The sequence below is a fragment of the Aspergillus piperis genome, assembly GCF_003184755.1.
Source record: "Aspergillus piperis CBS 112811 unplaced genomic scaffold BO85scaffold_3, whole genome shotgun sequence".
NCBI lineage: Eukaryota > Fungi > Ascomycota > Eurotiomycetes > Eurotiales > Aspergillaceae > Aspergillus > Aspergillus piperis.
The window spans coordinates 431,279-444,882 of NW_020291593.1; the positions used below are offsets into that span (position 1 = coordinate 431,279).

General features: G+C 49.0%; 6 protein-coding genes across 6 annotated transcripts; 3 read left to right on the forward strand and 3 right to left on the reverse strand.

Annotated features, from left to right (window-relative positions):
• Nucleotides 1-130: 130 nt before the first annotated feature.
• BO85DRAFT_484666 (vacuolar protein sorting family 37 protein) lies at nt 131-954 on the forward strand (the record flags this gene model as incomplete). The annotated part of the gene is made up of 2 exons (XM_025663250.1): nt 131-396; nt 468-954. 2 exons carry the CDS (start codon nt 131-133, stop codon nt 952-954), a joined length of 753 nt encoding a protein of 250 aa, XP_025518828.1.
• Nucleotides 955-1,124: 170 nt separating this feature from the next.
• BO85DRAFT_364699 (phosphatase PAP2 family protein) lies at nt 1,125-2,397 on the reverse strand (the record flags this gene model as incomplete). The annotated part of the gene is made up of 4 exons (XM_025655708.1): nt 1,125-1,618; nt 1,673-1,952; nt 2,052-2,217; nt 2,279-2,397. The coding sequence occupies 4 exons, from the start codon at nt 2,395-2,397 to the stop codon at nt 1,125-1,127; spliced, it is 1,059 nt and encodes a 352-aa protein (XP_025518829.1).
• Nucleotides 2,398-2,749: 352 nt separating this feature from the next.
• Nucleotides 2,750-4,083, reverse strand: BO85DRAFT_390527 (aldo/keto reductase). The gene is made up of 4 exons (XM_025656774.1): nt 3,804-4,083; nt 3,483-3,747; nt 3,085-3,412; nt 2,750-3,033 (listed from the first exon to the last, which is right to left on the reverse strand). The coding sequence occupies exons 1-4, from the start codon at nt 3,941-3,943 to the stop codon at nt 2,831-2,833; spliced, it is 936 nt and encodes a 311-aa protein (XP_025518830.1). The 5' UTR covers nt 3,944-4,083; the 3' UTR covers nt 2,750-2,830.
• A 2,846-nt stretch (nt 4,084-6,929) lies between these two features.
• Nucleotides 6,930-8,476, reverse strand: BO85DRAFT_446060 (GFA family protein). The gene is made up of 3 exons (XM_025659411.1): nt 7,996-8,476; nt 7,723-7,902; nt 6,930-7,621 (listed from the first exon to the last, which is right to left on the reverse strand). The coding sequence occupies exons 1-3, from the start codon at nt 8,001-8,003 to the stop codon at nt 7,318-7,320; spliced, it is 492 nt and encodes a 163-aa protein (XP_025518831.1). The 5' UTR covers nt 8,004-8,476; the 3' UTR covers nt 6,930-7,317.
• Nucleotides 8,477-8,754: 278 nt separating this feature from the next.
• Nucleotides 8,755-9,363, forward strand: BO85DRAFT_435241 (cytochrome c oxidase assembly protein Cox19; the record flags this gene model as incomplete). Its single annotated transcript, XM_025658509.1, has 4 exons — nt 8,755-8,804; nt 8,899-8,933; nt 9,079-9,193; nt 9,261-9,363. 4 exons carry the CDS (start codon nt 8,755-8,757, stop codon nt 9,361-9,363), a joined length of 303 nt encoding a protein of 100 aa, XP_025518832.1.
• A 389-nt stretch (nt 9,364-9,752) lies between these two features.
• Nucleotides 9,753-12,457, forward strand: BO85DRAFT_414176 (nitrogen permease regulator 3 family protein). Its single transcript, XM_025657637.1, has 2 exons — nt 9,753-10,936; nt 10,992-12,457. The coding sequence occupies exons 1-2, from the start codon at nt 9,793-9,795 to the stop codon at nt 12,332-12,334; spliced, it is 2,487 nt and encodes an 828-aa protein (XP_025518833.1). The 5' UTR covers nt 9,753-9,792; the 3' UTR covers nt 12,335-12,457.
• Nucleotides 12,458-13,604: the final 1,147 nt, after the last annotated feature.

Consider the following 13,604-nt stretch of genomic DNA (forward strand, 5'->3'; position numbering starts at 1 on the left):
CAGTGCTGCTCTTGGCTTCGACCAATCCCTCCAATTGCTGCCTGTCCTCAGTTTGTCTGCCCACGTATTCAGGTACTTTCCAGCTGTCAGCTTACTAGTCACTACCTCCTAGAGGTCCCTTCCATTCGCCATGAACCCAGCACTTAACCCGGACACTCCTCCCCCGCCTCCCCCGAAACCCAGCAGCCACGAAGCCAGTCGAAGGGGCACCCCGTCGCATCCCGGAACACCACAACAGTACCAGGAAGGACATTATGCGCAGGACCGCTTGAATATGCAGGGACAGAGATACTCTTCTTCACCGGCAACATTTAACCCCGCTGCCTCGCTGAATGCGCTACCTAAGCCGCCGACGGTGGAGGAGGGTTGGTTGCCTGCTGGTGTGAAGGAGAAATCGTACGTTCTACTTCTATTCCTTGCTGTGATGTTGGGGTATGGGCTAATAGATACTTTTTTTGTGATGACAGGACTGTCGATCTCCAGACTATCCTTCAAGATCCTAATCTTATCTCCGCCCTCTCCAGTGACCATCCTTCGTATACGGCGCATCAGGATAACCTACAGACTCTTCTGAAATACAATAAAGACCTTGCGAACCGTTTACTGGAGCTGCAGTCACATGTCGGGGAACTACGCTCTTCTACCGAAACTCTTCTTCTGACGCATCAGTCGCTTGAGGTCTCCTGGCGGAAAAAGCAGTCTGAGATGGATGCTGCGCTGGCGCCGTGGTCGCCTAAGGCTTTGTATCAGCGGTTGGCTGCTTCGATTGCGGAGCAGGAGGCGGTCTGTCAGGCAGTCGAGGAGAGCTTTTTGGAGGAGGAACATCATGGACGGGCGACTGAGAAGGAGGTCGGCGATTGGATTAGACGGGTCAGAGCGGAATCGGCCAAGTTGGCAGCTAGGAGAGAGGCCAAAGCTAGATGGGATGAGGGGAGGGTTGGTGGGTGGAGGTGATGAAGTTACCGGCTTTGATCGAGGTCACGGTTCGACTATGGCATCACCTGGCCCATTCTCTGCATAAATTCATACCACTGAACGCGATGGAGATGAAGGAGACAAAGTCTACTGAAGCCGACAAAGTGAATATTATGTCAAGCTCTAACCACAGTGCGGAGGGCGATTGCTCATCGCTCATCCGGGCCCGGTCGACCGCTTTCCAGATCAACGTTGTGCGGGCTGCTCTCTGCAGCATCGCGTTTGTCGCTCATCATGACCCAATTATCGGCAGAAACGTGGCTCGGCTGTCCGACTCCCATGAAGAAAGCATGTTTGCGACTCCTAGCTCCCCACGACCAGCCCGCACCGCGAATAATGGGCAGCTGATATAGTCGGAAACCAATCCACGCGAAGACCATTCCCATGACCGATCCGAATATGATGTCGAAACCATGATGGCGATAATCAAACCAACGCGATGCAGAGATGAAGAAGGCTACCGCAATGGGCACTAATGCAACGATGAGCATATAGACAGGAGGAGCGGCACCTTGGTTTCGAATCTTCCCACGATCCTGTCTTTGCAGATCCTGGCTGAGCGGCGAATACGCCAGGAACGGGAAGCCAATGGAGAATTTAGCACTTAGCCAAAGAGCGAGATACATCAATCCCGCGAACGACACTAGATAATATCCATGTCAGATCAGATCCCACCCTTATAATAGATAAAACTCACTAGAAGAATGCCCACTCGGAAAACTAGCAAACCCATCCACCTTCAGCATCTCATCACCCTTATTCCGACATATTTCCCACGTCACCATCGTAGGCGCACCCGCAATTCTCCCTCCCAACCCCGAAACCGCATACTCATTAACCGCAGATAAATCCGGGTCACACCTAGCCAGCATATCCGGTCTCGGCTTCCCGTATAGATCCTTGAGTCCCTCCGTAGCCATGAACGTTCCCGCAAGGGCGACACCTAGTCCCATCCATCCTGCATGCCATTCCCAGAGCTTGACCATAAACTTCCTTCTTAGAGCTTCTCTTCGAGCATTCTGAACACTAGAACCAGCTATGCTGGTACTAGCGGGATTGACCAAGAGAACGGAGACCAAGACAATGATCACAGCTGGAGCTACTACCGCTACCACGGCTAGCACGCCCGTTGAGACGGTTTCCTTTTCCCTGTGGGGGAAGGAGATGCTTGGGTCGGTGAGGGAGAAGGGTCGGTGGTTGGGGGTTGTTTGGTTGAAGCCGTAGCCGATGAGGGCGACTCCGCTGAGGTGATTTTGGGGTTAGTAGTGTTGGGTTTGGGGGGTGTAGTATGGGGTGGACGCACATTATGAGGATCCAGTCGAATATATAGGAGAGGATTAGGCGCTTGGAGAAGTTTTGGTACGAGAGTTGATGACGATGGGGTGCGGGGGGAGGGGTATCTTCTGATTTGGAGGGGGGCATTGTTGCTTAGTATGTATATATAGTATGGAGTTAGATGTCTGTTATTATTGGTGTTGGTATGTATGTATGAAGGAGCTGGATGATTGGATATGATGAAGTGGAATTATTGCGGAGTTGAGAAGCATAAGTAGTAAGCTTAGGTAGCTACTCGGCTCGTATGAAAGTAACTATCTGTATGGCAGGTGACCCGACCAGATGAGAATAGCAAAGGCTACGAGGCTAGGCATTTCTGACCCCAAATCGTCGGGATAGTGGTACGGCATCGTTCATTGAACTTTAATTTTACTACCTTGCTGATCTACATTATATTTACGAGGGATCGTGAACACGAGGTTCGTGGGGGTGTTGAGGGGAGCACGTAAGTAATATTGTATTCGTTGCATTTCGTTTCCTCATTTAGAATTAATAGACATGTAAGCTGCAAGATACCGATTTATTTCTGCTTGCCGTCCAAGTCGCCGAAGAATTCTCGGCCAAAGTCGGCGCTGCTGTCGTTGAAGCGGAGCTTACGGTCAATGCCCCGGATCTTCTGGAGATCCTCGGCGTCTAGCTTGAAGTCGCCTTGGAGGTTGTCTCTGATGCGAGATGGAGTCTTCGACTTGGGAAGTACTGAGTGTCCTTCGTTGATACCCCAGGCTACAGAGCGTTAGCTTTCTTCTTCGCGAAGATAGATGATATGGGACCTACCAAGTGCTACTTGCGCAGAGCTCTTGTTGTACTTCTTTCCAATCTCGACCAGCACGGGGTCATCAATCAGCTTGCCAATTGTGCCCTCGCGAGAGTATAGCTCGTTCTGGTTTCCGAACGGAGAGTAGTGGGTGACATGGATGCCCTTTGACTTATGCCAATCGGCGAAGCTACGCTGTTGCAGCCATGGGTGGCTTTCAAGCTGGTGGACTGCAGGGACGACGGAGCTGTTCTGAAGGAGACGTTCCATCTCTGACTTGGAGAAGTTGGAGACGCCAATGGCTTTCACCTTTCCGGTCGAAAGGAGCTTCTCCATGGCTTTGTATGTCTGCCAGAGGTGGTAAGTTAGCGCATTCATCAGGCATAGTTGGTGTTGTGTACGGGGATGGAATACATACATCGACGTAGTCAGTATCCTCCACAGCTGGCTTGCCACTCTCGTTCTTGGGGAACTTTTCGGTTCCTCTCTTGAAGGCCACAGGCCAGTGCATCAAGAATAGATCGACATATTCCAAGTCGAGGTCGTTCAACGAGTCCTGAAGCGCCTGCGCTACATCGTCGGGGTGATGCTTGTTGTTCCAGAGCTTGGTGGTGATAAAAAGTTGATCACGGGGAACGCCAGACTTCTTGATAGCTTTTCCTACGGCCTCTTCTGTTCCATAACTGCAAAATCATGTCAGCACACCGACTACTTCGTTGAACTGAGCATGAAGACTCACATTCTGGCAGTGTCAATGTGGCGATATCCTGCCTTGATGGCTTCAAGCACAGCTTGCTCCTGTGCCTCTGCGTCCTGCCAAGTTCCAAAGCCAACGGCGGGAATTTGAGCGCCGGTGTTGAGCTTGAATGTGGTCGTCATTTTGAGTAGTATGCGTCAATTGAAGTAGGGTCGAGTCAATGGGTATTATGTGCTGGTGAACAACGGCTGGCCGGGAAGAAGGCCCTTTTTATGTCCATCTTCCAGCGCATAATGGCATTACAAAATCCTGGTGAACGCAGCATCATAAACATGGATCGACGTCAAATTGACGCAGATAGAACTTTGGGTTTCTGTCGGGAGAGGGCCGATGACGTTTTGAGACGGACCCACTAAAGCTCCGATCCAGACTGGCCCTCAGCGGAGCTTACACAGTTAATGTTGCAACGAATCGCAATCAGGGCGCATTACTCGAGCATTTCTGGACGATTCGAAGCCCGACATCCTTTGCGCCAAAGGCGTGCTCGAGGGGGGTTACCTCATTGTGTTACCAAGCAGGTACCAATCCCCTACTGTGGGTCTTGTCAATATATCCTGATGTTGGGTCGCTCTGTACACAGCAAATCCAGACAGGCAAAGCGCTGGGTAAGTACTAGATAGCTGCAGAAACTTAATAAGACAGTCTCTCGGTGTACTACCTGGTGCCATACGATGTTTTCTTCGGAGTTTAAGAACCATATCCAACATCCCACTCTTTGTGGGCCACGATGGCCGAAATCCATTGGGTATATATGCTCGTTGTGAGAGGCCCAGTAGAAGCTTTGGTAGGTTTCCATCCTCTTTGGAGTAGAGCAAATTGATCATAGTGGGATGATTGAAACTTGCAAATCAGTTGTTGGTTGACATGGCGTCCGCTCCGGGGCATCAACCATAAGGCTTAGAAGGCATGACAACAATCCATGGATGGTCGGTCCTATCAGTGAGTTATTGAGCCATGTAGGATACCTTGCTGACCCGTCTTCGCCCCAACCCTTCTCTTCTGTTCGCTCAAGACGGTTTTCAGCTTTCGCTAGGTCCTTGAGCCCGATGTGTCTTGTGGTCATCTGCAGGACTTTCTGCCATTTTCTCTTTCGCAATCTTGCCAACATCACTATACCTCCACCTTTGGCACGGACTTTTGCACGCAGGTACTTTGTAGAAGGGGATATGAGCGATCAATCGCGGTCTAGACACTGTAGGTGAGTGTAAGAATGAAGCATGCATTGCATATAACGCATCACATCATCACAAAGCCCTCCCACGAGTCAAGTAGAAAGAAACCGCACAGAAAACATCGACAATGCGTATACTTCGTTAGTATTCCGTTCACGGATTTGGTCGATATCCGACTAATTGCCATCTGAAGCGAGCCTCTCATCACCTCTGGGTAGACTTCAGTGTCTCTAGCTGGGGATTAAGCATCCAAGGCGAAAGATATGAGATATTTCAAAACTTTGACATGCTACTAGCCCACCATCTTGGTCTTAATGATCTAGAAGACGAGCTCAATCATTGTTGTTTAGTGATAGTAGATAGTGATAAAGAGAATATCTTGTTAAAGGGTCGGTTGAAGAGTTTAGGCAACATGATCAGTTTGGAATAGAGGCTAGAGCTGGTACCCAGCCCAGGAGTAAATCTCCAAGTTTTGTACAAATCTAATGATTTGACAGTCCCAATCCCTAGCCTTTTCAGCGACGAGACCAAACTCATCAAGTCCTTCGCTAGACCAGCGAGCTTGAAGTAGGCAAGCGTAAAGTTCATGAGGCATTACCCTGCGGGATCGAGCAAGCCACCATTGGGCGACCCAGTCAATTTCGAATAATGACTGATTGCTTCAATTCTGGCAACTCTTGTAGCTGTTGAAAGCTTGTAGATGCGCATCTTAGACAGTAGTGAATGTAGCAGTAATGGTACTAGTTGGGTGGGTCCTCGACACTGAAGTGTTTGTTTTCCGGTCAAACAACGCTCTTGGTGATACTCGCTAGCCGTGGTGTTAACTGCCCACCTATAAAACCGCGGCGCAACCCACAATAATTTTTTTCTCAACTTGCCCAAGCTTGCAACCGCATCAACAAGATGCACTAGTCGACAACCCAACTTACTCAAGTTGGTTTACTGGCATGCTCAATACAGTCAATGACAATTGATTGTATTTGAGCATGCCTTGTCAATGAAGATGTGAGTTCACGAATTTTGCTCCCTCAGTTATACATCCCTACCATATCAGGATGAATTCCTTAACAGGAGTATCCACGGCCGAAAATGCATGAAGGACCTTCCAAAAGTCTCTAGAATTACTCTGATACCAAAGAAACCATCATTGCCTGCGGCTTCATGTTTGCGTTGAGCTCTTGCTGACATCTCGCTACTATAGATGGTCTAATGATGACGAAGATCTTCTGACAACATGATGTACAATTCAATATTTCAAAAGGTATGCGAGCACAACGTTATTCTAAATGTTCTTCCTCCCCTTGTATGATGACCCTATGACACGCTTTAAGGCATTCCTCAAACTTAATCACTATGTGGAATTCGTGTTTTAACTCAAGTTTCAGCCTTGTCTGACAACTCCAAAATAACTTGATTGCTTCACTCAGCCTGTTTGTGACCATTGCTAACTTGCTGGTGATAGGTAAATACCAACCATTCCATCTCTATGCCATTGTTGGCCGTCGATGAAGATACTTTGAACGAACGGGCGGACAGAACGTGTGCATTGACCCGCATCCATCAAAAGCAAAGCGTACAAACTTTGCGGGTGTTGGGGAAGTGTACACATTGTTGAGAACTCGTCACCTGAGCTTTCATCGATCGTTCTGCGATTACCAGAAAATTTCGATCCAAGTCATACTAACAAGTCATGACAGGTACTGTCATTCTCAAACACCCTCTCCATATGCCCATATACCCAAAGTCAACATTACATGATGAATCTTGTTATTCACACTGTTTGATCCTGCACGCCATGTGTTTGGAAATGAACATGTTACAAAAAAAATCTGATTTAATGAGGTTGGTAGTGACCATACCCCTGATACCAATGTGCTTGTGCTAATCCGTTTCATAGCCTGACTTCGTTGACATCTCAATGCTTGTGTCACTCATGCTATGTCTTGCATGTGATGCTAACTTTGTTGAAAGTAATAGGGAACATCTTGTAGATTTTCTATGAAGCTTCCAAAGTGTAAGTATTCCCTGTCGTGTTTTCTTCATTATTGCATGATGAATTCTTAATTCGCTGTGTTCTTACCGAACCACCTTGACGAAACAACAAAGATTCACCTTGGAGACCTGAACTTCTCACCTATACACATTTATGCATCAGTGTCTGTTTATACAGCTGCTAACATTGCATTGTGCAGGTCACTCGCCTATGGATAGCTACTTTAATGATAATGATAATGAGTTCAACTTTCCAAACAATGCTCCCACTTTTTGTAAACATAGTCCACATCTCGTAAAACTCCGTATCATCGTCACCTAAAGTGTCTCATCTATTCGAAGAACAATTTGTGCTTCTTGTGCCAGTCTTCCAAGCTATGCTCTGGATAACCATCAAATACCTGCTTCTTCCCCTCTGGCCATCGCACCCAAGCCGGCTTAGAGCTCTCCATGATGCAGACCATCTCATCAGGGACCGGTAGTTCCGTGTCAATGGCCGAAGCAAAAGGATGAATGAGCTCCGGCCAATGGTGATCCCACAGCCAAAGCATGGTGCTGCAATTGGAACAAAAATTCCGCTCCGACGCACAGATCTTCTCATCCGGTGTGCCTCTCGCCATGACGGCGGAATATTTCCTAAACCGGTCAGCTCTCAGCTGCCATCTCCAACAGTCATAAAGAATATTTTGAGGCCGGCAAAAGACCGCGGGCTCGGAAAGAAGACTGGCATGACATACTTGATCAAGTCCTTTCCCTTCTTGATCTTCAGGCTATCGGCAATACCGCCCAGATTGACACTGCCACTGTATCCGCCGACCTTCCGGCAGATGCTACAGGCGCATAGTTGATAAGGAACTGGGGTCGATGATTCGAGTGTGAATTCAACGCTGCCACACTGGCAGCTGCCTTCAAGTTTCCTATTCTTCTTTGTTAGTATCTATTCGACAAATACTGCTCGTATCAAGTCTGTGTCGTGTACACGAGAGTTCATCAGTATGGCGGGGACCTACATCGGCATATTGGTCAAGTGGTCAAGTACGTATTCGGGAGAATAGTATAGTATTGTCAAGTGCGAAGCGTGACTTGTACTACTGATAGTAATCGAATCTTGTTCGACAGGACAAAGGATCGCGACTATCTACTTATATACCAGGACCGTGTCCGGAACGGCCTCGGATGCAACAACGTCATTGGTATATAAGAGGCCTATCATGCAAACTCGGATTGTCTGGATCCATGAGGGGCTGGGTCAATGACTCCGCACATGCAAACTTGGATTTGCCGCGACGCTCGGATAGCACTGGATACCATGCAGCTATCGTCGCTTACTCTTTATCCATTGGTCTGTCATTTTTCACCTCTGCATGTTGTTGTTGTTGTTGTTGCATCGTTTTGCGGTTGGGTACCCCGCATTTTGCTATTCCAGTACAACTAGAGAAACTTCCTTAATGGTATAGAACGAGGACAAAGTTGGTACATAATAGAAGATACTGGCACAGTACTATAGAGAGTTTAGCGTCACGAGCTCATTATCTCTGCTCTGTCTGGATGCATGAGACTTCATACATCAGTTGATGTTTGCTCTGTTTGTCTACGTGTTTGTCACGATTGTCTTGTTTGTTCTTATCGGACCGCTCGCCGTGCCGTTTTTCAGCAACTATCGAGACCGGCAATTGTCAGATACAGAGGACGACATATTGGGCCAGTCAATTATTCATTCGTTATCAACTGATTTATCAGCTTAGGAATATACAAACTACTCTGTCATCATGGGTTTCGGAGCTCCCGGTGGCGGTGCCGCCCCCATGAAGCCTACGCCGTGAGTTATACCCTCCCCGGCTTTGGAATATGCCTATAGACAGTGAACAGTCCCGAAAGAAACAGACTGGGCTAATAATCTCCCAACGATCTAGTCCCGAGCGTGGCAGCTTCCCTCTCGATCATGATGGTACATCTCCCTTGATACCCACCCAATTTGCAAACCAGCCTATCCCGCCTCGTCGGCAGCATTGAGCCTTGCGCGAACCCTTTCTCTATGTACCCATTCGACACAGACACATAACTGACACATTACCCTTCTACTGCTGAACCAGGCGAATGCAAGCACCTCATCACCGACTACCTCAAGTGCCTGAAATCGAGACGAGGTGTGAACGACGACGAGTGCCGGAAACTGGCCAAGTCGTATCTGTCTTGTCGGATGGACCAGTATGTTCCTGCTCTGCATATACGCTATCGAAGGAGCCATGGCTAATTACTTGCGATTCGCCTCTAGCAATCTTATGGCACCGGACGACTTCAAGAACCTCGGGTTGGTGTTCGAGAAGGATAAGACTACACCGAGTGGGGGTGCTGAGGGTGCGGAGAAGAAGGCATAGTTCCCTCCTGCCAGACTCATATGCTATATAGATTGGGGGAGCTGTATGATATTGTGGGAGGGCATGGCCTCTGTATAAATAGGGTATTTTGTGTTCGACGATTGATGATGGATGGATGGATAGGTACTTCTCCATTTCCGGCGTTGGGATTGCGGTTCTGTATATAGCTTGTGTATCATACCTAACTTTGATGTGCATTCAATTGAAGTATACCTAGATGAATTTTGAGAAAAGAAATATAGGTACAATTCTGGACAAATTGCCTGCTCCAAAACGTCGAAGCAAAAACAACGTAACCATGCAATGTCATGCGGGGAAGCCGACCCGCCAGAACACCAACCCCAAAACGATCAAATCACTCTCCGCCCGTCCCTTGAAGTTCACCCAATTGCTCCCAGCAATCCAACTCCCAACACCCACCAACGACCGATGTCGTCCATTGCACGGCCACCAGACCCCTGCCTGGTAGCAATCATTCTAATAGTGCGCTCACGAGCCGGTCCGCGCTTCGTCTTCCACTACCCACCCAACCCGCTCAGCGAGAACGGACTCCGAGGGGCGCCCAAAGCGCGACGACCGTCACGGAAGAATTCCAAGAGCAACGACTCCAGCTCCAGCGAAGACAGCAGCTCCACCTCTAGCGAAGATGAAGACGAGACACCAATAACTGCAACTGCAGCAGCTCCCACAACCACAGGGACTGCGACGCAGCCAGCCAATTACACCCAGAACGCCTCGCACATCGCAGGTAGTCATCCCGTCGCAGGAAGACGATCGAGTAACTTCGGCGTCGTTGATGATGGAACCATATCCGGCTCGCCGGGCGGGGAGTCCCAGCGTGCAGGCTCAGTGGGGTCCGGGCGGGGGCTGATGATGCGGAAACGAGGGACGAATTCCGATGCGGAAGAGGATGCGGGCGCTGCGTCGGATAGACAGGAGGATGAGGCCGGGCCGTTTCGGCCCCCCTGGGAGTCGTTATTGGGGCTCCCTGCGGATGTGTGGGAGAAGTTGTTGAGTCCGTCGCGGTCGTGGCATAAGCGGCGGTTTGAGGTCGGGATTAATGATTTGGCGTTTGTGGGGTGGCCGGTTTTTGTGCGTGAGGATGGGACGTGGAGGAAGCAGAGGAGGAAGAAGAGGAAGCCTCGTGCGACTTGGGAGGGAGCGGAACTAGGACATAATGAGGCACCTGGGGATGGGGATGGGGGTGATGAGGCTGAAGCTGAGGATGATAGCCCTGATCGGGGTACGGAGCTTATTGCTGCTTCGACGGAGACGTTGAGTCCGAAGCAGATGGCTAGTACGGATTATCAGCGGACGTCGATGACTAGTGTTAGGTCTTTCAGGACGCTGAGTGAGGCGCTGGATCCGGATGATAAGGATTGCATGACTATGTTTAATGTCGTGTTTGTTTTGGATCCGCCGTTGTTGGAGTATTCCATGCGGTTGAGGGAGATTTACGATAACATTATTAAGAAGTTCTCGAAGGCGTTGAAGTGGGAGCAGGCTCGGACGGATTATGTTTGGAAGGAGGCGCAGCATATCTCACATATCAAGGAGAAGGCTAAAGAGAAGCGTATGTGGTCCTGTCGATTTGGAATAAGTTTGGTTGCTGACCGAGTGACGAGCAGGAATGTCCGTGAATAGCCTCTATTCGGAGCTAATCAGCCAGTCCTCACTTGCGAGGGCTATCTGCACTGTGTTCACCAGCATATCGGCATCAAAGATTGCGTCGGTATCTCTGAGTCCAGATGTGTCCATCTCGCTACAGATACCACCTCTGACTTCGACGCCATGGCTTCCTGGGCCAACTGACAAGGCATATCCGGGTCTCTGGCTTACAACGGCGGACAGTGTCACTCCGGTCGATGATCCCACTGCTGATGAGAACACCGCCCCCCATCAAGTGCTTGCTAAACATTTCGCGCTCTTATTGCTGGACAATGAGGCATCAATTCTCAAAGACGTTGAAGCATCCGGGGGTGCTCTGGCTCCGGCGCTTGCCCATTATATCCGATGCTCGAAGCCGACGAAGTCCTTTGCGCAGATATCTGTGTCCTCTGGCATACCGCTTTCCACAATCCAGATGCTGGCTAGCCATCTTGTGTATTGGAGAAGAGCGCGAGCAATCCCTCCACTCCATCAGAGGGACACTTATGTCGTATCACCAAACTGCGATCTGAGCAAGCTTGAGGTAGCCACGGCAGCTTATCAAGCAGCGTTCCCGACCCTCCCAAGTCTCCCCAAGATGCTATCAGCGATGAGCGGAACGCCCAGACCGTACGGAAGCTTCATCCCAAGCAAAGACCATAAAGACACATACTTCGCCATTTTAGCGTGGCTATTACGAGGTGGCTGGGTCACACAATTGCGGGCCTTTGCAAGAGTCAAAATAAGCCCTGAAATCAAGATGGCTGTGGAGACGGCCCTTCGACAGGAAGAAGTTGACAAATACTTGAGCAAGAGGGGATCAGCGTCAGATACCGAGACAAAGGAGGACCTTGATGATGCCAGTTCCTCTTCGTCATCATCACTAGACAGCAACGGAAGCGGTGATGAAACGCCCATGCCAGGCCGGTACAAACGGAACAACGAGCTCGACCTCTCCCATTCTCTACTCGACCAAAACACGTCCTTAAAGACATCGTCGCTCATCCTGTACCCGCACCGTGCATCACCTTTGGAGTCCCGATGGTTAGGCGAGCTCATGGCACGATTCCCCGAACTTCAAGGCGAAGTCCCCGAAGGGGACCTTGAATACGCGGGACTTCGAACATCGCTCAAGAAGTACTGGCCGACCTTTATCAAATACTTCAACGGGTATGACGCGCTCGAGAAGATTCCCGTCCGAGAGAACCTGAAGCGCAAGCTAGTATGGCAGATCCTCACGCGTCTGGGATTAGTGACAGGACAGCAGTCATCCATCCAGTTGGATCCGAGAGAACAAGTCCTGGTTAGTGTCCGACATTGGTAGAAGACGATTTATGATTTATGGCCGACAAATATGATCAAACTATAATATAAGCATAATATGCAACTACACTCATTCACATATAAGACAATTCAATATAATAAACAACTTATAGAAAAGCCACCCAATCCAGCATAATCACACGTGACACCCCGGCACACGGACGGACGGACGGAACGGAAGCACTAAGACATTTAGCGCAGCTAAACCAAACCAACTAGTGTTCCTCGTCAACGCAACCAAAACCATGCAAGACTCTCCGCCGCCGTCGGAAACAGGAAATATCTCGGCCTATGGTTGGCGATAATTGTTTCGGCTCGGATCCATTCATTCATTCTACATTAGACCCTCCGAGGAATTCCGAAATAAGAAAGAAAAAAAAGATAATAGCCCTTCCACGGGACCAAAAACAGATAAATAGACTAGTTACCTTATTGTTGACTCGCGCGCGCGCGCGTCTCAGCCCTAATCGTCGTGAACCGCTGCCCGGGGCTGGGGCACTTGCTAAGCGATAGTTTGTTAGAAGTTGGTTTACTTACCATTATTGAGATTGGTTGGTTTGCAACAATTGCCCGGTTGCGCCGGGCGTATCCGAGGTTAAGTAAGTTAGGTTGAGTGTTAGGCTTCCGCTTACGTACTTAGAGGAATGTGACTATTGTAGTTAGTACTTGTGGCATAAGTAGGTTTTGTGTTGTGTAAAGTGATTAATCGGTATTGTGATTGGATAGTATATTCAATGATTCCGAGGGCGCTGGATGGATAATTGTTAGTATTCATTCCTCACTCATTGAAGAAGGACGGTGTGGCTGCTGCTGCTGCTGCGGGATCATGCATGGGATAAAGGACATCATTGTAATTCCGTATCGGTGGATGGCTGAATGGATGGATGGATGAATGGCTTAGATTTGACTGGCTGGCTGGCTGGCTGACTGGCTGGCTTATTATTGGGGAAGGGAAAGAAGGAGATCAATCCATCAATAAACTCCGTACCTTGTTGGGTTGGTTGGTATGGAATGCCCCTGCATTTTACTCCGTTCCCGGCCTATTAATGGGGATTATTATAGATGGATGTGTCCCCAGAGTAGTATACATACTACTGGGTAGGTATATCGGGAGAAGAAAAATCAGTATATGATTGTCACAGGTTGTTAATGGGATTGACTGGCTTCGAGGGTCCTTAAGTACTAACTTACTCATTGCTAAGGGACAAAAGTTGGTGTTGTGGATTCATTCCTTCACCGGCTGCATGATCTAACTAACTTCGCATTTGTAT

Excerpts from the sequence above, each read along its gene's own strand:
- BO85DRAFT_390527 (XM_025656774.1), bottom strand. The coding sequence starts at position 3,943 with ATGACGACCACATTCAAGCTCAACACCGGCGCTCAAATTCCCGCCGTT. Across the intron at positions 3,748-3,803 it reads CACATTGACACTGCCAGAAT|TTATGGAACAGAAGAGGCCG; the intron begins GTGAGTCTTCAT and ends ATGATTTTGCAG. Across the intron at positions 3,413-3,482 it reads AGGATACTGACTACGTCGAT|ACATACAAAGCCATGGAGAA; the intron begins GTATGTATTCCA and ends CACCTCTGGCAG.
- BO85DRAFT_414176 (XM_025657637.1), top strand. The coding sequence starts at position 9,793 with ATGTCGTCCATTGCACGGCCACCAGACCCCTGCCTGGTAGCAATCATT. Across the intron at positions 10,937-10,991 it reads GGAGAAGGCTAAAGAGAAGC|GAATGTCCGTGAATAGCCTC; the intron begins GTATGTGGTCCT and ends AGTGACGAGCAG.
- BO85DRAFT_446060 (XM_025659411.1), bottom strand. Across the intron at positions 7,622-7,722 it reads AAGGGAAAGGACTTGATCAA|GAAATATTCCGCCGTCATGG; the intron begins GTATGTCATGCC and ends TGACCGGTTTAG.